The 26,462-nt window shown below is 54.7% G+C and overlaps 1 protein-coding gene across 14 annotated transcripts in view; it reads left to right on the top strand.

Annotated features, from left to right (window-relative positions):
- Positions 1–26,462, top strand: part of RAPGEF1 (Rap guanine nucleotide exchange factor 1) — a 134,582-nt gene that overhangs the window by 102,093 nt on the left and 6,027 nt on the right. For 7 of the 14 annotated variants that reach the window (XM_078061928.1, XM_078061926.1, XM_078061931.1 and 4 more), the window contains 10 exons: positions 12,138–12,410; positions 13,263–13,355; positions 15,174–15,259; positions 18,194–18,305; positions 19,994–20,069; positions 22,241–22,314; positions 23,986–24,089; positions 24,970–25,155; positions 25,894–25,978; positions 26,120–26,214. In XM_078061928.1, the coding sequence (XP_077918054.1) occupies positions 12,138–12,410; positions 13,263–13,355; positions 15,174–15,259; positions 18,194–18,305; positions 19,994–20,069; positions 22,241–22,314; positions 23,986–24,089; positions 24,970–25,155; positions 25,894–25,978; positions 26,120–26,214 (1,184 nt within the window). The remainder of the gene's footprint in view (positions 1–12,137; positions 12,411–13,262; positions 13,356–15,173; positions 15,260–18,193; positions 18,306–19,993; positions 20,070–22,240; positions 22,315–23,985; positions 24,090–24,969; positions 25,156–25,893; positions 25,979–26,119; positions 26,215–26,462) is intronic. The other 7 variants (XM_078061937.1, XM_078061939.1, XM_078061936.1 and 4 more) reach the window with 3 other exon arrangements.

The raw sequence follows: 26,462 nt of genomic DNA, 5'->3' as shown, positions 1-26,462 counted from the left end.
TTCTGTCTTTGAGAATCATCCATGTGGGGCCCGGGTTAAGACGGTCCTGCCTGCGTGAGGAAGGCACTGTTCCTTTGGCTGCTAGGGCCTAACTTCTTAGAGCCCTCAGCAACCCTGTGCTTGCTGTAGGAAGGCTGAACGCCCCTCCCTCCCCACTCCCGGCCCTGCCCTGGCACACAGACACCCTGTCTCCTCAGCAGGCACTTCTGGCAAGCTCCTTTCACAAATTGTGCAAAACTTGGCCTTTACATAATCCAGCTCTTGACTGTTTTTTCCCCTCTATGAACAGAAAGTAAGTGTGAGTTATCCTAAAAAAGTGTCTACAATGTCCCTTTTGAACAGTGTGGGGTTAGAGGGCTTGTCAGTGAGCAGAACTGTTTGCTACAGAGTTGATGAAAGTTTGAGGGCATTTCAGTGAAGTTTGGGCATGAGTGTGTCATGGTTTTTATCCCTTGGGACGCAGGGGAGTCTCAAGGCCCCTTGCATTGGAAAGACCACATTCTCTGTACCAACGCCACAGTGCAGCCCAAGGGAGTGAGCTACTAAAGGGGCTTTATTTCTTAAAAGGAAAGTCCCCCCAGCCTCCAGAGCTGTTAGTAATGGCCTGAATGTTTGGAACATTTGACATCTGATGTGCTGAAACCCCGGAGAAGTGGTTTAGTGCAATGCCACCATATTCTTCATGTGTTCTCTGCTTACATTCTGAGATGAGCCCCAGATAAAGGGCTTTGGATTGCTCTTAGAGCGGCCCTTTATTCCTGAATCTCATCATTCTGTCGTTCCTGGGCCTGTGTCATCCTTCCAACATGGAATTCTGAAGGGGTACCCCTTAGGAATACAGCATCGGTCAAATGTGAAGACACCTCACCCTCTCAGTGACCTGTTACTTCTGACGGGGAAGATTCTAACCATTAAAAACCTCTTGGGGCACCTGGTGGCTCAGTCAGTTAAGTGTCCAACTCTTGATTTCAGCTTAGGTCATGATCTCAGGGTCGTGAGCTCAAGCCTCGCATCAGGCTCTGTACTGAGCGTGGGGCCTGCTTAAGAATCTCTCTCTCCTCTGCCCCTCCCCCCACTCATGCACGCAGTCGCACGCGTTCTCTTTCTAAAAAAAAAAAAGAAAAAAGAAAACCTCTTGAGTTAGAGCAGGAAAGCTGCATTGACCAAGCTTAATTGAAGTAGGGGCTCAAAAAGCATCTTGTTCAGTCTTCTCGGTGTTCCAGGTTGAGTATGATACAGCAAGCACAGGGATTCTCCCTGTGCCCGTCATGCAGCAGGAAGGATCCTGAGGCAGGGTGTGAATAAGGCCAGGAGAGTCACAGGCCGTCAGCGGGAACCCCGTGGGCTGTGGAGGCAGGACAAGGTCAGGCAGAGCTCCATGGGGGGAGGTGGCATTTGAACTGTGGCCTGAAGAACAGTTAGGATTTCAGGGAGATAAGGAGTAAAGGTCAGGGAGAACGAGTCCGAGATATTCCACACAAAAGGACCTACCTGGAGGATGGGGACTAGAAAGCCTAATGTGCATTCTGGAAGGTGGCCTCCAGTGTAAGTGCTCAGGGATCAAGGTTATGGGGGAGCTGGCTGAAGGGTGGTGCCCGTAGTCAGCCCTTCCATGTGTCCTCAGGGTCAGCACACCTTAACTGAAACCGACTGCTTCCCCAGTTGCTCCCTCCTGAGCATGGCCCTTGGGGGTCAGACCAGGGGGTGCGCCCCCCCGCCCCCTCAGCATCTTCCACCCCATCCGCTCAGCTCTCTCATCCCACAGAAGTGTTCACTTGCAGTCCACGGACTTCCTGTCCTGCCCAGCTCGTGCTGCATCCTAGGAAACTGGAGCATCTGTGCAGACAGGCATCCAGACCTGATGTGTGGCCTCTGGGCCGTTACGCCGGCTTCAGTAGAGGAATGTGTTTTGGGAAACTAGGACTGAGAGACAGGAAAGATGTAGAGAGCCATGGGCAGCCTCCACAAGGCCCAGGGAGGCCGGGCCCCTGTTTCTGGTCTGATCCCACTGGGCCTTGGCAATGTGCCTGCCCCATGGGGGCGCTGGGAGGTGTTGCAGTGGTGTGCCTTCCTACAGACGGCTCTCTGACAGGACGCTGGGGTCCTCCCTTTCTGTCCCCAGACTGTCTCTTGGTTACTGGTAACCCTGGGGCTGCCTGCCATGTTCTCACTGCAGCCCCACCACATTGGCTGCCTTCCGCCTCCACTCCAGCTCTGGTCGCTGCGGCGTCAGCCCTTCCCCTCCGCACTGAATTCCCATGTGCTGTCTCCTTTTCCTGGCCCTTCTCTGGTTTGCATTGGCTCTGGTTCTGAACCCTGGTCTTGTGAATCTAAAAAGAATCTTAAAAGTTGGATGGGGTCTGCGTTCACTTTACTCTTGACCAAGGTAGTGAAAATCTCTCATGGGGCGCCTGGCTGGCTTAGTCAGTGAAGCATCTGCCTTCAGCTCAGATCATGATCTCAGGGTCCTGGGATTGAGCCCCACATCGGGCTCCCTGCTCAGCAGGGAGTCTGTTTCTCCCTCTGCCCCTCCCCACCTCTCTCTCTCTCTCTCAAATAAAATCTTTTTTTAAAAATTTTTTTAAAAAGAAAAAAGAGAATCAGTAACCATTAGGGTTGCCAGTGCTTTTCAGGTATGGAAATGTTGATGTCGGAGAAATGACCTTCCCGCACCCCCAAACTGTCTTCTGGTGCATCCTTTCTTTGCTGACTGCAAGGTGCTGGTTTTTACTGTCACCAGGAGGTCTGTTCAGGTGCTAGGAATCTGTGGAAATACTTCTTTACCATCTTGGCTTCCAGAAGATTCTGAGTAAGTAAAACTGCTAGAAGACCCACATTTTGTGACGAACTTGAGAAGTATCCATAGGAACTGTCATTTGTTTAAAAAAAAAAAAACTCTTCAGGGCAGGAAGTCATGTCTGTATCATCTTGAGGACGTCAGTTACAAAGGGCAGGGTGGGGGGGTTTCTAGAGCCACCAGTGTCCCTTTCTGGGCAGATGGTGATTGAGTGTGGAACTCGGGTTTTTGGACATCAGCACACATGCTCTCACCAGAGGGCCTGCTTCGCAAACTCTGTCTCTCCGCTGTGCCGTCCCCCAACAGTGCAGCAGCGAGGGCCCACTCCCTGAGACATGTGGTGGCTCCTAAAGGCCCACTGCCGCATCTGTCCCTCACCTTTTCTGCCCTGAGGAGTACCCAGCAGCTGCCACGGAGACTGTGGGCTGAAAGACTAGTCTAACGGCCACACGGGAAGGGAAAGAGTAAAGGAGAGATGGTGGAGCGGGGCAGAGGGAAGAGAATCGCCCGGAGAGAAGCAGACAGAGTCCACGGGCTCGGCTTGCTTGGCACAACACACTGTGTGTCTTCTGCTGGAAAAAAATAAGCCCCTGCCTCCCTCGCCTCTGTTCCTTGCTGCTTCCTGAGGTCACCTTATCTTTATGGCTTCCTGACCTGCTTAGAGCTCACTCACTCTGAGAGATGAGAGCGGGGGAGTGTCCGTGGACAGCACTTGCAGCCCAGGGATGGGGAGTATTTCTCCAAGCTCCATCTCTCTTGGGGGTGCTTTGTTCCGTTGGCCTGCCAGACGTGCCAGAGGTTTCCTTCGGAGTGGCCCGGCACTGTCGGCCCAGGGAGAGTGAGGGCCGTGCTGCATGCGAGGCTCGGGAGCTGGTGGGTGTTTCAGATCCTGCAACTTGGAGACTCTTGTACTCTACCCCATTCTTGGGGGCCTCACCGCAGAGTATAGTCTACAGCCGCAAGTGCAGGCATCTTGCTAGACCCTGGACTTGCTGGGCTAGGGAATTAGACCCCACACAACTAATGGATGACAGGAGCAGCCAAACCCTTCTGCTCCCATCCTTGTTATTTCTTCCTTTTTTTTTTTTTTTTAAGATTTTATTTATTTTTATTTGAGAGAGAATGAGAGAAAGAGCATGAGAGTGGGGAGGGTCAGAGAGAGAAGCAGACTCCCCGCTGAGCAGGGAGCCCGATGCGGGACTCAATCCTGGGACTCCAGGATCATGACCCGAGCTGAAGGCAGTCACTTAACTAACTGAGCCACCCAGGCACCCCTTCTTCTTCTTTTTCTTTCTTCTTCCTTCTTCAATTTATTTATTTATATAGAGAACACACATGCAAGCCGGGGGGGAGAGGGAGAATCTCAAGCAGACCCCCCTCCCAGTGGAGCGCCCTATGTGGGGCTTGATCCCACAACCCTGAGATCACAACCTGAGCCAGCCAGGCGCCCTGCATCCTTGTTATTTCTGTGAATGTTTCCACTATCCACTGAGTTGCCCGGGCAAGGAAATGAGGTATTGTCTCTCCCCCCCGCCCCCGACCACCACACACACACGCGCACACACAGCACATGTACATGTGACATGCACGCCCACTCACCAAGCCCCGCTGCACTTCCTAGCATATGCCCTGAGCTGGTCCTCTTCTCCAGCCTTGTCACCACTCCCCTGCTCCCCACCCCCGGTGTCGCCTCTGTGGCCTCCCTGCTGGCCTTCCTGCCACCACGTCCCCTTCTCAGCACTGGTCAGATTCCCGTGTCCCCTCAGCACTGCGGAGCCTTCCGTGGCCTCACCAGCTACTTCTGCTCACCTGTCTCCATGCCCGGGCCCTCCATACCCCCCACTTTGTCCTGGCACCAACTCCTCAGCTCTCCCACACATACTTGCTTCTGTCTTCTGTTCCACCCTTCCTGATGTCTTCCGTCCCCTTCCGCACCATATTTTTCCTTACTTGCTGTGTGGACCTGAGCATGCTGTCCCCAAATCAGTAGACCTCCATTTCCTGTCCAGTGATGAGAGCCTGCAATTGTCCTGACGTAAAGCATAGTGTAAGGCACACAAGCGGTGTTTAATAAGAAGGGAGGCATTATAATATTTATTTTCACACTGGGAAAATGTTTCTTTCTTTTGTAATGCTCAAGTTCTTTTTTTCTCAAGGTCGTAAATCCTCTGAGGGTAAGGACGGGGCTTATGATGTGCTTGCGGCCTCAGTATGTAGCTCAGGGCCAAGCCAGCAAGTGGCAGGTGCTCTGATGCCGAACTGACTGGGAGGATCTTAATTCACCCAAAAGCAGTTAGCAGGGACCAAGGAGGCATCTAGCTCTCTTCCTCTACCCGTCACCACATCCATCTTTCCCCACTTGCCGACATTTCATTACAACATGATGCTGACTCATCCACTTCCATGCATCAGACATACTGGTTCCAGACTGTGGCCGAAAACCCAATTTCTTTCTCATTTTCCTTCTCTGCTAACCCATAAGGCTCTGGCTGCTGGCTGTCCCCAGAGCTTGGAGACCCTTGGCCTTGGAGACTTGCCGAAGCAGCCACTGTGACTCAGCCATTTCTGCCCCTCCTTTTGAAGACTTCTTGCTGCTTTTTTGCTGGTGCTCATGGCATTTTAGATGGTCATTGCTCTTGGACCAGCTTCAGACCCAGGAAATAGCTGTAGCCCCTTGGCAGACGTGCTTCTGACTCCCATCGGTGACAGTCCGGCTGGTCTGGCACCAAAAGGACCCCCTTGGTCCTTGTGAAGGTCCTGTGGTGACATGAACTCTAAGGGTGCTGTCCACACACACAGACTCGCCTGTACCTTCACACTTGAGGCTGCTTGTCACTGCTCTGTGATGGAGAGCTTACTCCACTCGAGAGATGGGGAAACCGGAATAGAGAAGCTGAACCGTGTCATTTATTCAGTCTTAGTTAGAGCTAAGGTTTTAGGAATCCAGATCTCCACTATGAAGAACAGTGTCCATTTGACATTTATGAACTGCTTAATTGCCAGTAAATAATGGAGACGTGGCAAGGCTACATAAAAAGAAAAGCCCGTATGTAGGCTGGACATCAAGAAGAGGGTTTTTGTCCTTCATGTTCTGACACATTACAGAGTGTAGCTACAGCTCTAAATAGAGTTCTAAGAATAAGTATAAATTAGAGTCCCTGGCATGCTGTTTAAATCCAAACTGAGTAAAAATAGTTTAGTCAGATTTCTAGAACCGAATTCAAATCATTTTTTAATCCATACTAAATCTTTCTATAAGGAGTCGATGCTCTTAAGGTCAATATTTAGTGAGTATACCGAGCATCCTAAAACGTGTTGGAGGTTTTTGCAAGAATATTATTAGCCATGAAACCATTAGCCCAGAATCTGTTGTTTTCAAGGAGGATCTTGTGATTCGGGTTGCAAAAATATGTTACATGAGAAGAAATGCAATACATTTCCACTTTCACCTATCTTACTACCTAAAATTCTCCCAGGCAAAACATTTTTGGGTTTTTTGTTTGTTTGTTTGTTTGTTTTACATCCTTTGTTAATTAGAATGTTCAAATGTGTTTTTGTTTTTGTTTTTTTTAAATTTTATTTATTTATCTGACAGAGACAGTGAGAGAGGGAACACAAGCAGGGGGAGTGGGAGAGGGAGAAGCAGGCTTCCCGCGGAGCAGGGAGCCCGATGCGGGGCTCGATCCCAGGACCCTGGGATCATGACCTGAGCTGAAGGCAGACGCTTAACGACTGAGCCACCCAGGTGCCCCAGTTCAAATGGTTTTTAAAAATAGATTCCACCAAGAAGTTTATTCAAAAAGAGAGAAGGTATTTTTTGGATCCAGGGTGATGCTGATGTTGCCTTTCTTTGATGAGTACTGTCCCATCACTCCTACACCCGGGAGTGGCTCTCCTTGCCAGGAGCAGAGAGAGGTCCCCGGGGCAGGTGCTGGTGGCATGGGCCTCAGAATCTGCTGCTTGGCTTTGGAAACTTACCCTTTGACATTATGTAAAACATAGTTGTTATAAATTAACACAAAGGCATCAAAGAAGGAAGTTGCTTCTGGGCCTAAGGGGGCCCCCCGAAGGAAGGCTTTGGTAAAGAGTAGTTGACTGGGACCAGGAAGGAGAGAGGAGACACATCGAGCAGACTTCCTCCCAGTCATGCCGCACAGAGTGACGAGGAATGTTATCAAGGGTCCTTCCTGGTGACTTTCCTTCTCTTAAGAGCCAAACCAGGCCTGCTGCTCTCCAGGAGACCCATCCCCCAGAGATGGCGGAGGGTGTTGTGCAGTGGCTGAAAGCTTGACTTCCTTCCAAGAGAAATCGCTTAGCCCCATGTTGTATTGACACTTGCAGTCTCTGGTTTAAGGGAAGTGTGAGCCCAGGACCAGTGCTGAGCTGCGGTTCCCAGTGCTTCTAGAACTGTACGGGAAGGAAGCCCAACCCACACTAAAGCAGCCGTTGCCCTTGGGTGTGTTTTCTCACAAATGATGGAGACGAATGTAAGCCTGAAAGCCAGCCGTCCAACAGCGCCTCTGTGTTGGTAAGCAGCATCCAGAAACACTGAAGTCATAAGCCTTGCTTGAGCCAAGAGTATGCAGTAATGACCAATCTCTGGCAACTTCTGTGCTTCCCAGACACTTTACGACAGTAAAGTCCATTCACTCAAATGATGGCATCGCCCGGTAATTGGGAGGGTTGAAAGTTCCTCAAAGCTCGGAGCTCCAGTCACCGCGACTGCAGAGCCGGCAGGGTCACCGGCCTGTGGCTCTGGCCACGGCTGCTGGCACACTCTGCCCCCTCGGACACCCCCGTTCGTCCCGACTGTCACAGGAATTAAATGGAATGTCTGTTACAGTGAGGAATCAGAATTTTGCATTTAAAGATCTCTATTCCTGCTTTCTTGCCAGCACAGGGCTCATCCCTAGTCATCTTTCATGCCAAGACTAGAGTGGAGACAAAGTATCCTTGAAAACTGACACCTGGCCAGCTTCGGGGGGCTTTGCGTTCCAGCGTGTGCACGGCCACACGTCGACATATCGGGTTATCGGCCATCATTTTTCCACCCAGAAGACTCACAGCGGTTCGTTCACGTGTCTGTTTTCAAAAGAGCAGATTGCCAGTTCCTGCATCTCTCGTGAGGGCAGATGTCTCTGCATCCCCGGCTTGTATGTCAAGCCTCAGCTCCCTGCCTATTGCTTGCTGGTCATCACAAAACACTGAGCCAGGGAGATCTCCCAGCCAGATAGTAGGTGTATCCCACAGAGCTGTAGGATTATACGGTTGGGGCCTGTCACATGCCCAGAATGTTCGGTGAGCGGGACATCCCCCGCACCTCTCTTAGGAGCCAAGCTGTGTGTTATGAGGTGTGTGGCCTGCACTTTCAGCCTGCTTCTTCATCCTTGTGATAAGGATCATAGCAGCCCTTCGTGTAGATGAAATGAGATGATCCATGCAAACCCTTAGCACCTCATCTGACCAGCAGGCATCATCCTTCCCAGATGGTCCTTGCTGGCACTTTGACTGATGGTGTGATCGAGGCTGACGATGGGGACCAGGCAGCCCCTCCTAACTGCTCTCTTTCCCAGGAACTTGCTCTGGCACTCCCAGATCTTCTGCAGAAATCTGCAGTCTCCAGCCAGGCAGCCCCCCTCGTGGTATAAGATCCTCAGCCCAAACAGGCTTACTCTGGCTATAAATAAAAATTCCTGCCACAGAAAGCACAGCAGCTCTCTGTCAGAAGCACAGCCAGGCACCAGCCAGGTCCTAGAATAAACTCCAGGCAGTGATGAAGTGGTGTTTCTGCTCGGCGGCCAGCCTGCCTTTCTCCCTGCCACGATGAAGAATGTGGTCTTACAGGCTAGAAGTACTTCTGCAGAGACTGGCCTTGTGGACAATGGTGTGATGATGAGCCCCAATGCGGCCCTCCCCTCCCGAGTTGCAGGAGGGGCACTGAGGGTGCTTTGTGTGCTTAGAGAGCCATGCCTTGCATCTCCCCACCCCCTTGAAGGTATTTTTCAAGCTTGGCTCTTGTCCCAGCAGGACTGCATAGCTGGAATACCAGGGCTGCTCACAGGCTGGGGCTGCTGAGGGAGGGAAGGGCAGGCCGGCTGGGGAGGCTTTGTCCTGGAGATGGGAGCCTCCTTGCTTTCTCCTTGGTGGCTGCCCCTCCCCTGCAGCACACGTCCTTGGGGCATCCAGAGCCTCTCCGCCCGTCCCCGGTCTCCCAGTGCTCTCCCAGTGCGGCGGGGGAAGCTTGTCGGTTACCCTTCCCCGCTCGGAGCTGAGACATTGCTGCGAGTCAGGCGGTGTTCTGGGCGCTTCAGTTATAATATTAGAGTCAACGCGTACGTATTCCTTTGTTCGGGAAATAGGTAGTAGACCCCGTTAAGCCCCTCAGCTCTGCGGTTTGGAGTGGCTCCCAGACTGGTACTTCGGCAGGTGAGGGAGGCGAGTTGAGAGTGTTCGTCACATGCCACCACCGTGCTCAGGACTGCAGAGCGTCAGCTCAGTAAATCCACACAGACCCTCCGAGAGGAGTGCTGGTGTTTTCATCCCCGTTTCATTTATTTTTGTTTGTTTTTTTATTCAAGTGTAATTAACATACATTAGTACATGTTTCCATCCCCATTTTAAAAGATGAGGAAACCAGGGTGCCCGGCTGGCTCAGTCAGAGGAGCGTGCAGCTCTTGATCTCAGGGTCCTGAGTTCGAGGCCCACGTTGAGTGTAGAGATGACTTAAAAAATAAATAAAGACGAAGAAACCGAGGCTCACGAACTTCAGTTACTTACCCAAGGTCACACAGGTAGAAAGAGATGGCCCAGAGCCCAGTCTGTGTGACTTGAGATTGCCCTCAGCAGTCACCCTTGTACCATCTCCCAGAAGCACCCACGGTGTGTGAGTCGGCCACCCGACTCAGATCAGAGCTTGTTCAGAAGGTCCCATCAGACTTGGCAGCATCGTGTGATCGTGCAGAAACCGCTTACGTAGATAGGTCAGGTGCTCAGTCACTGCAGGGCCTGCTCGAGTGCTGAGTAAGCTTACGTTGGGGGGTGGGGGGTCAACGAGGGCAGTGTCAGGACTCTTGAAAGAACTGGCATATCCCTCAGTCTGTTCAGGCTGCTCGAACCCAGTTCCACAGACTGGGTGGTAATACACAGCACGGTTCTAGAGGCGGGAGGTCCAAGGTCAGGCTGCCAACAGGGCTGGTGCCCCTTCCGGTCGCAGACTTTTCATTGTGTTCTCACATGGTGGAAGGGCAAGGCATCTCTCTGGATCCTCTCTTATATGGCACTAATCACGTTTACGAGAGGTCTTAAGAGCCTCCCAAAGGTCCCCACCTCCTGATACCACCACCTGTGGGAGTTAGGATTTCAGCATATGAATTGAGAGATACAAACATTCAGCAACATTGATCTTAAACTAGTTGAATTCATGCGCAAGGGAGAGTCCTCTGTCAGATCTCAAGGCAGCAGCTACCCTTGGGGATGCGCAGGCAAGAGATCTGAGAACCTGGCTCCTGCGTGAGACCGTGAGACCGTGAGGCCGAAGCCACTGCCTGAAGCGGCGGTGTGGGCTTCCCTCAGGGTGGCCTCCCGGGACCAGGCCCTGCCATCTGCTGGCCAGTGCGTTCCCCCACACGGTCTTCTCTGTGGCCTTTCCCGGCCAGTGAGAGCCTCACTATGGGGGGACATTTACCAGGGATGCACTGGAGAGTCCCAGAAGCCAAACAGTTTACCCCACTGCCATCCCCAGCAAGGCGTAGGGTGAGTCCCCTAGGCCTGGGTGGTCACTGGGAAAGGCTGGTGAAACGTGGCACCTGGCTGAGGGCACTGTGGATACTCTGGCGCCTCAGCCCCCAGTATGAGAGCCTCGGAGCCGGGGATCCCCTCATGCAGCTCGTTCAGAAAGAAGGTTGGGCACGGAACTTCTTACCAAGAAGCCAAACCTTCAGTGTCTGTCACTCAGAACACGGATGGCACTCCCTACCAATTCGTTTGGCCATGTACAGGGTTGGTCTTGATTTTGGGAGTTAGATGGAGAAATAGAATGTGTGAGAGGGAGTAGGCACCACGGGCAGGTGTCCTGAGTCTGATGTAAACCATCCAAGCCAAAGGAAGCTCTAATCAGTCCAGCCAGGAAGGAGCCAGGGCCAGGCCAGCAGCGGGTGGGACGGAGGGGGGAGCATGCCTGTCACTTGAGTTGTGGCCACTCTCAGTCCAGGACAAAGTGTAACTTTGTAAAACCACCTAAGGATGTGAGTGGCTTTAACCTCCTGTTTAAAATTTTATTTCTTCTTCCTCCTTTTCCTTGTCCTGGGTTCTGAAAATCCAGTGGCAAAATGCAGAGAACGTTTGAGTGAGCGATGTGCACGTTTGTGTTGAGCTTGGCTCTTGTCAGATTCCGGCATCTGTAGTGGGCAAGTGGGCCTGGCAAGGACTTTGGATACAGACCCTTCCACGTGCCCTCTCCCATTACCCTGTGACAGCATCAGGTTGTCAGGCCCTTTATGGGACATGGTGACATTGTCAGGTTCTGAGCCTGGTGGCCCCTGGTCCCAGAGCTCCTCTGTCCCTCCTCCTGCAGCAGAGCCCAGGCCTGGACAGTGCTCGTCGACTAGGAAGCTGCGGGCATTCACTATCACCCCTCAGCCTGGCTCCAGACCTCTCTCTTGATGAGAATCTGGGAGAGTGTAGCCTTGCCCCTGTAGGGTGGTATCAGAAGCCTTGCAAGCCCCTTCATTTGTTTAAAAAAAAAAAAAAAGGAAAAGATTGTATAGGAAGGGGCATGAACTCAGAAATTTTTAGCATTTTGATAGCACAGTCCTTCCAACCATTTTTAAGGCCTAAACCTTTCCTTCCAAAAGCATTTCAGGTGGATTACGGTATTTAAAAGGCTGTAGTGTTTGACTTTTGAGGGATAAAACCAAAGAGATTCATGCAGAAGATTCAAAATGAGTAAATAGGACCCAGGTGTCTGAGTGCACATATTGAATTTAGCCACAAGTTCTGAAGGGACGAAGGCACGGGTTGGGTTTGGCGGAGCAGAAAGTGGGACCACCTGGACAGCATGCAGGGCTGGCTCTTCTTTGGGGGTGCCCGCGTCCCACTGTTCAGACACCGAAGAAGGGGCTGGTCGGTCCTCAGGCCCTTCTCAAGGGAGGATGTGCCCGGGTTGGGGAACCTCGGCCAGAGGAGTGCGGGGGTTGGTTTGGCCTGGTCGGTGGTCCTCATTAGAATTACTGTGAACAGCCTGCCACAGCTCAGCTGAGTTAATCTAATGACTTTTTCTCTTGTCTGTTTTCTTCTTCCCATCTTCCCGTTTTTGTGTCTGTCTTCCGCCTTGATTCTGTAGTATAAATCTGTGTTTAGGTCCTACTCCCAGGATTTCGTGCCTCACAACCAAGCTTCCGTTCAACCTTTCCTTCCGCCTACCTCCTCTTCCTCTCCACATTTCCCGCCCGTCCACCAGTCTCAGAGCTCTGACTTAGCGGTGCCAGCCGTAGCCAGTCTGCCTCCCAGCACCGTGGACGGGCCTCTCTCATCTTCTCAGGAGAGCAACTTTCATGGGAACACTGTCCGCCTTCCTTCCGAAATCTCTCTCACTGACTCGCCCCAGACGCCTTCGGTGAGAACTCAGCGCACACCCCCCTCCACGTGGGGCTGCCGGATGGCCGTTCACGAGCCCGCCGTCACCGCCCGTCACCGGCAGCCAGGCCCGTTGCCGGCACGTGCCCCGTAGCAGCGGGGCTAGGTCCGGGTCCCCGGAAGGTCACAAAGTGCAGTAGTAGCCTGTCTGTCTCCAGAGCAGAAACGGGAACCTTCCGTACGAAGTTCCCGTCAGATGGGGAATCTGATTTTCCACCAACGGATTAGTGACCACTTAGAGACAGTCCTCGTGCGCACGAGACAGAAAATGCTCCCGGTTTTCCGTTGGGTTGTGTGTTGTTAGAGAAAGCTACCAACACGCTGGGAAGACAGGTGCAGACAGGACCCTGACAGAGGTCAGAGGTGGTGGCCTCTGGTGCTGAATGTGGTGCTGACGGAGGGCCTGCTGCCTGCGCCGTCCGCTCGCTGAGCTCTTCATCGGAGCACGGGGCCACCACCTTGCAGGGCGCAGGGCGCGGCCGCATGTTGACTTGTCTGGTGTCGCCTCTCTCCCTCCCCGGCCCGCCGTGGCGCTGGGAACCCCTCTGGGGAGCGCAGGGAGGAGTGCGCCTCCTCAGGGCAGTTGAACGGCCCTCCCCCTCTTTGGGGAAGATCCAGCAGGAAAGTTGCGTCCCTGTAACACAGGCAAGAGGTGGCAAAGCAGCGGCGTTCTCTGGCCGGGGGGAAGCTTCCCAAGGAGCAGCGAGGGCCCGCTGCTGCCCCTTTTCCTCCCCACGGGAGGAGGGCCCCAGGCAGGGCCAGCCCTCTGAGCCGTGCCGGCTGCCTAGGGGGCCTGTCACATGTGCACTTCCTCTCATCCTGTCTCCCCCAGAGTGAAAACACCAGTGAGGAGGCTGGTGAGGGTGAATACGTCAATCTGTATTCCTCTGGCCAGGGCAGCGAGGAGCTGGCTCACTCTCGAGGAGTAAGTAACCTCGGGGCTGCCTCGTGCATGTGGCCTGGCCTGGCAGGGTTGGGCCCTGCTTCTGCCTGGCTGAGCCTCCCGGTCACTAGTAGGCAGGCTGGGGCCCCGCCGCCTTGCCGAGAGCCAGCATGGCTCCGTGGGGAGAGGACGTGGCTCCTGGAGGAGGTCCTCCCTCTGCTTTCAGTGCGTGTGCCACTCTTCAGGCCACAGGGGTCTTCTGGAAATCTGCAGAGGCAGCATGGTGTTGGCCTGGCCACACATCGGTTGCTCTCCGGGATTTCTTTCTGTCCTGTCTTCTAGTGTTGAGGTCCATCTTCCGTCCCCTACCCAGAGGGCGGGAGTCTTTTCTCCTACACCACCAAGCCTCCCGAGCCTTCGCCCCCTCGTGCTCCCCCAGCACTCTCCTTCATCCCCACAGGAACAGCTTCCTCAGAAGCCGGGTGGGTCTGGCAGTGAGCCCCTGCTGTGTTAATGCACCTCCCTCCTGAGAGCGTAGAGAAACACCTGATGTGGCCCCCTTTGGCTGACTTCTGTCCCAGCTCGATGTGGCCGTTCTGCTGAGCAGTCAGCTTGCCGGGTTTTGCTGCAGCAAAACATGAACAAGTTCAAAAGCTTCAAAAAATAATGAGTCCCTGGAGAGGAGGTGCCATGAGGACTCGAGTCCTCCCTGGTGATCAGCTCACAGGGCCCAGCCCATTAAAAGTATGGTCACTCCTCGTAAGATGCACGCCCCCCCCACCAAGGGCATCCCCACAGGATGTTAGCTGTCCACACAAGGCAAGCCCCACTTTAGGCATTAGCAAGTCCTAGAACACGAGTTTTCACTCCGGTGGGATTCGACCCTGTCCATGGAAGCTGTTTCTCTTCTGATGTTCGCTCCTCACCTGTCCGCTCTGGTGACCTGTGCCCCCGCATCATCCAGCTTAGCCTCCACACGATGGAGCCTATCCCTAGCTGGCCTTCCGTGGCTCTCCCCCTCCACCCATGACCACGGTCAGTGCTGACTTTTCCTCAAAGCACTGTCCCTGAGGATAATCCGTGTTTCCATGCCGCCCTGCTCTCTGTTGTGGCCTCGGTGGCAGACCAGGGATGCCAGATAGCCATGTTGTCACTGATTGGGATGGGTCCAGATGCCCAGGGCCAGGCCGCTGGAGGAGAGGGGGTTGCACTCATGCGCTCGAGCAGTTAGACCCCTTGGAACCATACTGGGAGGCAGTTGAACATGGCAGTCCTGAGGACTTGGTTTAACTAGGAAGTCAGCAAAGGTCTGTTGCACACCGGGGGGGCACCGTGGTTAAAGACACAGGTTTTGGAGGCAGACAGCCCTGGGTTTGAATGCAAGGTGCAGCCTTCTAGCTGTGTGGTCTTGGGCAGGGCCTTCAATCGCTCCCAGCCTGTGTGTGTGTGTGTGAGTGGGCACAGTGATGCCAGTGAACAGACAGGGTCTTGGTCAGGGCCGGGCGAGAAGAGGTACATGAAGCCCTTAGCACAGTGCTTGGCTGAGCCTGGCCGAGTAGTGGCAGCCGTGACAGTCCCTTTCTCCTAGGAGGTGCTTCGGATGGCTTCATCTAGGTTGGCAGCTGACAGAGGTCCTAAGTAGGGGCACCTGTCACTGTCCATAAAGGCAAGATGCTAGTCCGAAGAGGGCCTTGCCCTTCCTGTGTCATTAACCACATTCACAGTTACCTTGTTCACATGTCGGATTGCTCCATAGGAACTTGCGCTCAGAGGCCACTTGCAGGCGGGAATGCTGGGAAACAGATCCTCCCAGCATGGGGCACGTGCTGTCACAAACCCAGTACTGACTTCTCCTTTCAGGAATCACCAGCTATGAAAGACGGACATCCCAGAGATCCCTCGTCGGCCAGCAGCGCGGCCGGGAAGGAGAGCAGAGACGGTGACAGGTAGGGAGTGACCAGGTGGAGCAGGTTCCCTGAAAGCTGCAGGCCCGGCTGGGGAGGGCGGCCCCTTGCCCACAAGCACGCCAGGCCTGCGGGAGCTTGAGGTCTACACCCTTTCCTTTCTTCTGACTCGCGAAATTCTGTGTGTTCAGGGTAGAAAACATGGCAAGTACAGAAATGTGTGAGTCAACCAGATATGTCACTAATAATCCCACCCTTAAAGGCCTTCATTCTGGCATGCAGTCTGCCCTACTTCCTGATTATGTGCTCACATATGATCTACTCTACAAATGACCCATGACAGTCTTAAATCCCAGGCCAACCTTCCTCGGCCTCTTGCAAGTTCAGGCGCACTAAGGGGGTGTCAAAGACCCCCGAAAAAAACTTTTTATTGTGAGTTACTAGATGTGGTGTGTATATTGTGTTGTTAAACCATTTGAAAGTAAGTTATAGACATGACATTCAGCCCCTAAATACTTCAGTGTGCCTCCTAAAATATTTTAATTTTTTAAAAAGACTTATTTATTTTAGAGAGAGAGAGCGAGCATGTGGGGGTCGGGGTGTGGGCAAGAGGGGGAGAGAGAGAGAATCTCAAGCAGATTCCCCACCCAGAACAGAGCCCAACGCAGAGCTTGATCTCACGACCCTGAGATCATGACCTGAGCTGAAATCAAGAGTTGGATGCTTAGGGCTCCTGGGTGGCCCAGTCAGTTATGCATCTGCCTTCAGCTTAGGTCATGATCCCAGGGTCTTGGGATCCAGCCCCGCATAGGGCTCCCTGCTCAGTGGGGAGTCTGCTTCTCCATCTCTCTGTACCCCTCCCCTGCCTGTGCTCACTCTCATGCTCTCTCTCAATAAAGAAATATCTTTTAAAAAAAAAGAGTTGGATGCTTAACTGACTGAACCACCCAGGCACCCCTCCTCCTAAAATATTTTAAAAGCCTACCGTATTACAATACCATCATCACACCTAAGAAAATTAATAATATATTCCCTCATATCATCTGATATGCAAACCATCTTCCATTTCCCCAATCCTCCCTAAAATTAACTTGTGTAGCTTATTTTTTTAGAACCAAGACCAGTCAGGAGTCAGTGCATTTAGTTGTATGTCTCTCCAATCTTTTGTAACATTTTTCAGTATTAGCACAAGTCACACCTGACCAGGTTTAGAAATATGTAGTAAATTTCTCCATGTGTAGGGCCTGCAGATCCACCCTGCCATCCGCAACTTCATGTTGACATCGCCTTCTTAGTGAACTGTTCTACAAGTTCAGGCTTTTCCTCCCTCTCCAGGCCAAGGTTCAGCTACCTCTGGGGTTCTAGGCACAGAGCCAGGCAGTACCCACTTGTCAGGCCTAAGCATAAATGGTTGAAGAGGTGGTAAAAATAAAATAGCAAGAGACAGGAATAAAAACAGAAAGCATTCATTCTGTAGGGGCCTGCTGCAGAGGGCTGCCCACCCAGCCTGCTCGTGGCCAGTCCTAGGTGCTATGCATATGGAGTCTGCCTGATCCGTCTGCCCGGGCTAAGATCTCCCCACGGGTTAAGCAGGGGGTGATGGGTTTTGTAGTTGAACACCTGGTAGCAAACGGTGTCTGCACCAAGCAACGGGAGCCCACGGGTTCTGCCTCCAGCCGCACTGAACCCAAGAGCACCATTTTTCAGAGTTGCAGATGGCCCTTGTAAAAAAAAAAAAAAAAAAACCAGAAGGATGAGCACATTGACTGCTTAGAAGCAATTATGAAAATGTTGTCCTCTTTCCACGAAGGCCAGAGCGCAGACCCAACACTGAAGGGACATGTAGCAGATGGTTCTTCCTAGGACCGTGTGTGATTTTGCTCTGGGCCATCCTTGCCTTACTGAAGGCACAAATTTTTATGTCTCACATACTCAGGGTTAAAAATGTGGCCTATGACCACCAGGCCGGCATGGTGGAAATCATCAGAATAAAATGGGGATATGGGAGAAAATGCCAGGGAGGCAAGGTGCCTGCACACCAGCGTCCGTCTGCTCCCGGAATGCCCCCTCGCTGCCCCACATTTCCCCTCTGCTGGCGGTTCTCTCCTCCTCCCCCTTCACCAGCAAACTCCTGCTCAGTGCCGCAGGTCTCCGCTCGGCTGTCCTGCCGCAGGGGCCTGCTGCCCTTCACACCGGGCTGGGCTTTCTGCTCAGGCTACTGCCCTTACTGCTCGTTTTAACATCAGTCTCTCCTGCTACACCCAGCACCCCAAGGACAAGGGCCAGTCTGCCTGGTTCATGCTTCTCAGTCCGACAGGTGGCCCTTGGAAAAGACTTGAGGAATGACATTAATAGCCATGCAAACTCTCCCAACCTGCTTGCCCTTTTGCTCTTCCTGTCCTCGGATACTGACTGTGTATATGGTGGCCTTGACAGTGACTGATCCCATCACTTATTTAAATAGCTCAATGAAACCTTCTTGATCTTTTTTTCTTCTTTTCATTTTTTTCTTTTCTTTATTCTCTTTTTCTTTTTTTTTTTTTTTTAAAGTAGGCTCCACGCCCAGCATGGAGCCCAACACAGGACTTGAACTCATGACCCTGAGATCAAGAACTAAGCTGAGATCAAGAGTCAGATGCTTAACCCACTGAGCCACCCAGGCTCCTCAGTCTCTTTCTTAATCCCTTCCATTGACAGAGCATCCACAGAGAGCAAGAAATGTCCCAAGGTCACAGAAGTCATCAGTAGTGGCGCTGGAAATCCAGTCCGTGCCCTGGCTTCCGGCCCCCACTCAGGCCCCCTGTGCTGGGGGTGGGGAGCAGTATGGCCTTCGTGTGGGAGCTGCAGTTCCAGGAGAACCTGTTAGGGGCAGTCGTGACTCATAGTCACGCAAAGGGCCGTACTACTTCAGCCCCCTGGTGTCCCGGACCCCGGTGTCTGCTGGACCCTTGCAACATAAACCACTTCTCTCTCTAGGGCCTCAAGGTCACCAGATGGTTCAGAGTTGGCTCGATCGGAGGAGGAAGTGGATGAGCTGTCACTCATCGACCACAATGAGATTATGGCAAGGCTGACACTCAAGCAGGAGGTGAGTACAGGCCTTGTGCGGTCTGGTCCATAAAGGGGGTGAGGGGGCTTTGAGGACAACGTAACCTTGAGGTGTCTCAAACAGAAGGACCCATGCAAGGCACCAACACATGAGATGGCCACCCCACATTTCGTGGGCTCTGTGCACGGCATTTATCCTGACCCATGCCTGGGCCACTGGGGTGCTGAAGGATCCTGGGCAAATGGATGGCCTCCTGGAGAAAGTGCACTGTCCTCTTCTCTGACACTTCTAGAGAGTCATCTTGGGCAAGTCACTTAACATCTCTAAGCCCCAGAGGACAGGACTCTGGAGGATATTATAACAGTGAAACCCGTGTAGGGTGCTCAGCATAGAGCCTGAGCGTGGTGAGCCCTCATTAGCATAAGCTGCCTTCACATTCGTATTGACCAAATAACCCACTGTAGTTTTGGTGGGAGGCACAGTCTGATTTAGAAATCTCTGGCCTGCAGCCGCCTCTGTCCTGTGGCTTGTCAGGAGGGCCTTGTGCGATTCTGGAAACACAGAGGAACCTCTTAATGTGATAGCCCCGACCCAGCCCTGGGGAAGTGACGGTGTTTCTGGGCTCCGGCTCCATGGCAGCGCACACACGGACGCACAGACAAGCAGGCGGATTCTGCCCTTTGCACAGTGCTGGGCTGGGCCGAGCGGAACAGGCAGGGCAGGGCAGGCGGGGACAGTGGGGCAGCCGGCTTCTCTGCAGAGAGAAGTGATGCTTTGTGACCCTTGCCAGAAAGTCCTTCTGAAAAATCAGGTCCTGGGCATAGCTACCCTCAGCCTTAGCTGGAAATCCAAGATGCTCTCGGGACTCTGGAATCCAGGGGTGAAAACACGGATGCCCTGGAGAGGCAGGTGCATCTCTGAAATTAAGGGCCGTGAACCCGTGGGGGCTCGTGAGGTTGGTTTCCTTCAGAACCAGAGGTTGGGGGCGGTGAGCTCAGGCAGGCCTGGTGCTGTGCTCCCATTCCTGGCCCTGCTGACCGCTCGCTCTGGCTTATGGGCTAAAGCTTCTGTTTGCCAACATGAAAGTAAGACTTTTTACTTAATTGGCAGAGGGCAGCTGGTATCATAGAAGCGACGTCAGGCACAATTGAATGTGTTTGTGACGCTTTACACTCCTCTGAGGGCTCCCTGTGGAAGTATTTGTGAGGTTATGACAAGTGACTTCTCCTTGCACCTGGGGAAACAGATGTAAATTTAGGATGGCTTGCTGCAGTTTTAGGAACGTGACCGTACTTGGAAATAGCCCTGCTGCCTCTACAATCTTCTTGGGAGTGGCTGGTGGCAGTCCTGCCTGCCTCCCTGTGGGTCCCACCGTCCCGGTAGGAGAACTCCCCTCCTCACCTCCCTGCCCCCTGGGTTGGTGAAGAGGGAGAGATCTAATGGTGCCATCGTCCCCCAACTCTGGAGTGACCCAGTGCAACGTGCCCTGGTGTCTGGACAGCTCCCAGGGCCGTCCGCCTCCCAGAGGAGTTCTGGTCTGTCCTGTCTGCGGAGTGCAGAGCAGCCTCTGCCCTCGGTCACCCTGCTCCCAGGTGGGCGGGGGGAAGGCGGCCCCGGGCTCTCCGCAGTGCAGTGGCTTGGTCATCTCGTCTCTGCCTAGAACTTTCTGATCCAACTCTCTTATGGCTGAATTCTGCTCCATGCCCTCCTTTGCTTTGTCCTCGCAGGGTGACGACGGGCCAGACGTCCGTGGCGGGTCTGGAGATATCCTACTGGTGCACGCTACTGAGACAGACAGGAAAGGTGCGGCAGTGCCCTGGGCGGGGGCCTTGGTCTCTGTCACAGCCCTTGGGGCGGGCTGGCCCCACAGCCCTCGGGGGGTCAGAACGTGGTCCTGGTGCCCGCGGCCACTGTGCGGAGAGCCCACCCTGGGGACGGGACCAGCCCTCTCAGGGTGCACCCTCCGCGGTGAAGGGTAGTGGCGACCCCAAGGGCCCCCAGAGGCGGCAGAGGGGAAGCTGCGAGCGCAGAACCTAGTTAGGTGGTCCGCCAGCGGCGCCTCAGGTCACAACACGTAGGTGGCTGTTCCAGCGCTTCCTGCTGTCTGACCCCCTGTTATTCCAGACGCTAGACGGGATTTCACTCGTGGCTCCACAAGCAGACCCCAGCACGTGTTCTGTCCGGAGCCCAGGCTTAGAGCAGTGGTGGCACCGTCCTAGGACGGGCTTCTGATCCAGGGGACCTGCTGTTGGGTGGACTCTGTGCCGGCAAAAGCGCGCTCACTCCACCTCGGGTTCTGGCAGAAAGCGGGAGAGGAGGTGCCATGACCTTGACCTCCGCCAGGACGGGGGAGGGGCGCTGCAGGGCCCACACAGTGGGGGGCTCCCCAGACTCCTCTCCCTCTTTGAAAGTTATTAAAAAGGGGATGTGACAACAGTATTAAAGCCAGTTCTGGGAAGAATTAAAATGCCCCAATCCTGAAACCCTCACCCACCACCTTTACTTTTATATATGACCATGTCCCTGTTTTTACAGCAGATTTCCCCAAATATGTTACACAGGATGATTCTGGGAATTTTTAAATTATGAAAGTAGTACAGAAATGGTCACGTTGCAGAGAATTTGGAGAATAGAGAAAAAGAAGAAATAACTCCAACAAACCACTATAGCCACTGTTTTGCCTGCGGTTTCTTCACCCCTGGTTTCTCTGGACTGGGGCAGAGCCCGGTCCTGGGGACTGAGTTCAAAGCCAGGCACGCCCCGGCCCAGCCCGGCCTCAGCTGACCCGGCTGTTTGAAGAGGTCCCCAGTGGACAGGGAGATGCGCGGAGCTGACGTGAGGCCGTGCTCAGGAGCGGCCCTCGCTCTGCTTCTCTGCAGCAGACCCTCCTCCACGCGAGCCTGAGCACCAGCCTCAGCTGGGCGAGAGGAGCAGTTTTCATTTTTATCCGAAGGACTGAGGTGGGAGCTGGCTCCGTCCTCAGCTTGGAGCAGCAAGCCTTGCTGTCCTGCAGCTGCAGCCAGCTGCAGCCCCGGCCAGAGGAGCCCCGTGGGCAGGGCAGTCCAGAGCCTTCCAGGTGGCCAGTGGTGCCCAGGAAAGGAGGCGCTGCCGCCAGCTGGGACCTCCACTTGATCTCAGTCATGGAGAGATTCTGAGGCTGCAGGGAAACAAAGTCATTTGTACATGGATGGATGGTGGAGGCAGAGGCCCTGGGCCACATAGCACGTTCCTTGGGCAGTTGGCTTCCTGTGGACCGGAGACCACCCCAATGGTACTACACTGGATCGCCCACGGCTTAGGGCATGCAGACTTGGATCTGTTCTTCCAGAAGCAGGCAGTGGCCTGTGCTGGGGCCATCTCTGCCTCCTCACCTAGCCCGTCTTTGAACAAAAGCCCCAGTGGGCAGTGAGCTGGTGAGTTAGGATCCAGGAAGGAGGAGCCTGAGCAGGATGCTGTTGGGCCATGCTCTGTGCTTCCAGCCAGGCCCACCCCTGCACAGACCCCAGATCCCAGATGCCGGAGCAGGTGTTGCTTTTGCTTTCGATTGTCCTGGAGGTGATTGGCCAGGGCCAGGGCGCAGGAGCCTGCACTGCTCCGCTGGAGAAGCGGGGATCCTCTCGCTTCTTCCACCTGGCGAGCTGGGGGATGAATGAGAGAAGACAGGAGAAGGGGGTCCATGTCCAGAGAAGAACAGTCTTATCTTAGGTCTCTCAAGATGTGGAAATTCCCAAGATTTTTGTTCCTGGGCCCTGCCATCTAAAGTATCACCTGTGATTTAGCTTCAAAATTCTGCTGATGAGTTTGAATTATTTTCTCTATGCGCACAATTACTACCCTTGGAATCATCGAGTCTTAGGACAGATAAGAAGCTCTTGATGTGTGGTCAGGGATGGCAAGTACATGCGGCAGGCGAGCTGCCCATCTTTGTCTCCTGCCAGTGGCAGGCATCGCTCATCAGTCGTTCTTCGCTCTAGATTTGGTGTTGTACTGTGAGGCCTTCTTGACCACCTACAGGACCTTCATCACCCCGGAGGAGCTCATCAAGAAGCTGCAGTACAGATATCCTTTCCCGTGGTCCCCCAGCCCCGGCCCCACACCCCTCCCGGCATGGAGCCTTCGGAGCCAGCCGGGAGAGAGAGGGCCTTTCTTGCCTGCTCCCCCGCGCCCTAGCTTTGGGACCTCAGGCCGGGCTTTCCCTTCCAGTCTCCTTCCTTGTCTGAGTGCTGAGTGAGATGACAGGAGGTGCCAAGTCACGGGTGTGCTAACAGCAGCTGTGGTCACTAGGAAGCCCTGAAAAGGAGTTAGAAGGAACGGCCACACCGCGAGAGGGAGAATGCGCTCAGGCCCCTGCGGAGGCCCAGGTCGCTGGCACCTGCAGCTTCTGAGCCGAGCCCCAGGCCATTGAGGTGATAGGTCCCAAGTGTGCGGGGCTTATGGGAGTCAAGACTCCCATGAACAGCCTCGGGGGAAGGCACAGCCACTCCGCCTGGTGGCAGACCCAGCAGTCGACAGAAAGACCATGTCCAGACAGAATTGGCTCCTACCCATCACCCGTATCTGCGTCACGGGCTCACCCTTCCGAGGATGACCGTGCAGTAATGGTTGAGGAAGACCCCAGGCCCTAGGACCCAGCGTCACTGACTTTCTCTCAAACCTGCTCCTGCGGAGGCTGACCTGAGCTGCTGTAACAGCGGGCCACCTCCCCATGTCACAGCCCACGACTGCCATCTGCTGGACAGCTGCTACTGCCCGGGGCAGGAAGTCCTGAGTCCTCCAGGCTGTCCCCCTTCCCTTCCTGCGTGCCCTGAGGCTTGGCCTCTTGTCTCCCCCGGACCCCTGTGGCTCCTTTCACCGTCCCCGTGCCCCAGCCCTAGAGGACCTGGTCCCTCAAGATGGAAGTAGACAGCTCCCACTGCAGAGGCTTGTTCCCTATAGCCTCACGCGTTCAGTTGCTCCCAGGCCTGGCTCAGCAAGTGATAGTAACTCACACTTGTTGAGAACTTCCTAGTGTCGGACAGGATGCTAAGCCCGTGCACGTGAAGGCTCACTCAGCTATAAAACTGCTTGATATATTATTACTGTATTATATACGCTGTTAAATTACTACCTATTACGTGATTCAGGAAACAGCCTCGGAGAGCTTAAGTGACCCATACACACACACTCCTGAGCTCAGGTTCCCAGCCCCTACCCTGTGTGGCGGCTGCAGGCTCTGGGGACAGTCCTTGGTGCGAGGCTCCTTCCTGAGCCCGTGGATCCCTGGAGAGCAGGAAGGACAGCCAGAGCAGGGTCTGAGAGGATGGTGAGAATCTTTGCCCCTCCAGGCGGAAACCACGACCTTGGCGAGGAGCTAGAGGTGGCCTGGTGTGTGGCTGCTGAGGGGAAGGGGCGTCTGAAGCTACGGAGAGACGGCTGGGAGGAAACTCAGGGCAAGAGTGCAGGAGGCACCTATGGACCACCCCCCCCCCCCCCCCGCCGCAGTCCCATTGAGAGAGTGTTTAGGGCATGTCGTTTTTGACCACCTTTTTCCACCTGAGGCTCAGCAGGGCAGCCTGCAATGTTTCAGTAAGTCCCACGGGAAGCTTGGGGGGACCCGACGGAAAGGCAGGGGAAGCGGGGCTCGTGTATATCATAAGCACCCTGGAAACGGCAGCTGGGAGAAGTAGCCCTCCCCTGTCCTCAGCCCATCCCTGCCTGTTGGAGAATGGCTTTCCTTAACCTACACTGCACGTACGAGAAGTTTTCTCCCTTCGCCGACACATTCAAGAAGCGCGTCAGCAAGAACACGTTCTTTGTGCTGGTGCGGGTGGTGGATGAGCTGTGGTGAGTGCTTGTGCCCAGGAGGTGGTAGGGACGCCGGGGCACCCCAGGGTTCCCCACCGGGGCTGCAGGCTTCCTTGCTGAGCTGGGGACATCCCGTCCCATTCCCCCCACTTCTCCCAAGCTGTGCCCACAGAGCCCCGCCCTGCAGCTCTGGGTCGGGCTTGCTCCTGCCCACCTGAACAAGACCCTTGGGGAGAATGACCCAGCCACAGGCCACACCGCTCTCCTCGTGGGGGCCGTCCCTCGCACATGCAGAGTAGCCTAGTCCCCCCCCGCCTCCCCCCAGACTCAGCACTCACCGTCACCATTCACTTAACAAGTGCACATCCAGCCGCTCAGTCTCCTAGGTCTGGAGAGCCGTGGTGAAGGAAACTGCGGGTCCTGCCTTCAAGGCACTTCCCTTCTGTGGGGAGGATGGCCTCAGCCCGGGACAGCACCGAGACCGCCGGGCACGGAAAGCGCTGTGCAGAGGGAGTTCAGGAGCGGCCTGCGGGCGGCTGCTCTGAGGGGCCGGGGCCTCGTAGTGATTCACCACCCAGGCAGGACCAGGGGCCTCCTCTGGGACAGGATCAGAGTGGGAGTGTCTCCGTGGCCCCGGGCCCAAACATGGGCCCTGGAGCTTGTCCAGTGCCAGCAAGCATTTACTGAGAGCGGGGCCGTTCGTGTCACCGGCAGGACGGGACCTCTCCTGGCACTTTTGAGGCTCCGGGTGGCCATCCCGACACCTTTTCTTGCTCTCTTCCCTGAAGAGGTTTCCTAGCCCTGCTGGTCGGTGCCATGTGACCTTTGGGTATTCTGAGGTGGATTCTGGGCCCGATGGCAGCCATCCTCTTCCTGGGCTGTGTCCCGGCCCCTCACTGTGTGGCCTTTGGTCCTCTAGCCTCGTGGAGTTGACAGAAGAGATCTTGAAGCTGCTGATGGAGCTGGTCTTCCGCTTGGTGTGCAACGGGGAGCTCAGCCTGGCCCGCGTGCTCCGGAAGAACATCCTGGACAAGGTGGACCAGAAGAAGCTGCTCAGGTGTGCCAACTCCGACCAGCCCCTGGCAGCCCGGGGGGTAGCCGCCAGGTGAGCCACCAGCTGTCTGCCCGTGGCTTCTCCGCCCTCCTCCACAGGAGTGGTGCCCGGTAGCCACCTCCCCAGCCCTAGAGCCTCTCTTCCTGGTTCTGCCCAGGCCCTGCGATGGGTTGGGGGGCGTCTTGTGGACAGCCCAGTGGGTTCCCCAGGGGCTGGGCCTCTCCTCCAGGGGGTCATGATGGGTGATTTAAAAAAACTCCCCTTTTTAACCAGGAAGTGAGGAAGCAGGGCGGGGGGCACTTACTAGGACAAGGGACAGGTGAATGCATTCCGGGCTGTGGTCAGCTCTTGTCTTCCCAGCACTAACATGGTAGCTGTGAATTCTTGACCACCCCCACCCCCACCCCCCGGGCCATCCTGAACATTCCTATCTGTACAGGCTCTAGTCTGTTACCTGTGCCCTAGTCATAGATGAAGCATCACTTGTCAGCGAGTTTCAGTCTTCATCCCTGGGGAGCCATCTCTGTTCCCGCTGGGCCCCGGCCGTGGGGTCAGGCTGAGTTCTCAGGCAGCGGGACCCACCCGGCAGAGGCACCACGGTCCCCAGCAGGAATGCAGTCTGGTCCTGCCCTGCCACTGGTCAGCTCTGAAGCTGCCGTTGTCCTGCCATGAGGCCGGGCTTAGGGCGGCTGCTCGCTCTGGCCGCCTGGCTGTGAGGCCGCAGGACGGCGCCCAGCCAGCTCCCGCTGTCCCTGTCCCCACCACTCATCTCATGCCTCTGTCTTCTAGGCCGGGGACTTTGCATGACTTTCACAGCCATGAAATAGCCGAGCAGCTGACCCTGCTGGATGCTGAGCTCTTTTATAAAATAGAGGTATGGTGTTGAGCAGGGCTGGGAAGAAGGCTGTCCCTTGCCCCAGGGTGAGCAGCTGCTGCTGGTCCCTAAGCAGGAGAACCTGCCCATCGTCGGGAAGCCAGAGGGCTCCAGTTCCATCCGGTCTAATTCCTTTTTCAGATTCCTGAGGTTTTGCTTTGGGCAAAAGAGCAGAATGAGGAGAAAAGCCCCAACTTGACCCAGTTCACGGAGCACTTCAACAATATGTCCTACTGGTAAGAAGGGGCGGCTGTGCGAAGCCCCGGTTCTCTATCGCAGCACGTCTGGCTGGGTCCCTGTGCTCTCCTTCACACAAGGAGGAGGTGCCCTTTTCCTCCTAGCTCCTTCCGAGACCCTGGGCATTACTTGGGAACTGCAGGCAGCAGAGAGCACGCTGGCTGAGGAGGAGCCTGGGACGGGGAGGAGAGCCGGGATCGATTAGTAATGTCTGCCATAGGTGGTGGCCGAGGTGGTCACTGCGCCA

The sequence above is a fragment of the Halichoerus grypus genome, chromosome 14 (genome assembly GCF_964656455.1).
Source record: "Halichoerus grypus chromosome 14, mHalGry1.hap1.1, whole genome shotgun sequence".
Lineage (NCBI taxonomy): Eukaryota > Metazoa > Chordata > Mammalia > Carnivora > Phocidae > Halichoerus > Halichoerus grypus.
Note: the sequence above shows the minus strand (reverse complement) of the source record. Positions and strands in the feature narration are given on the sequence as shown.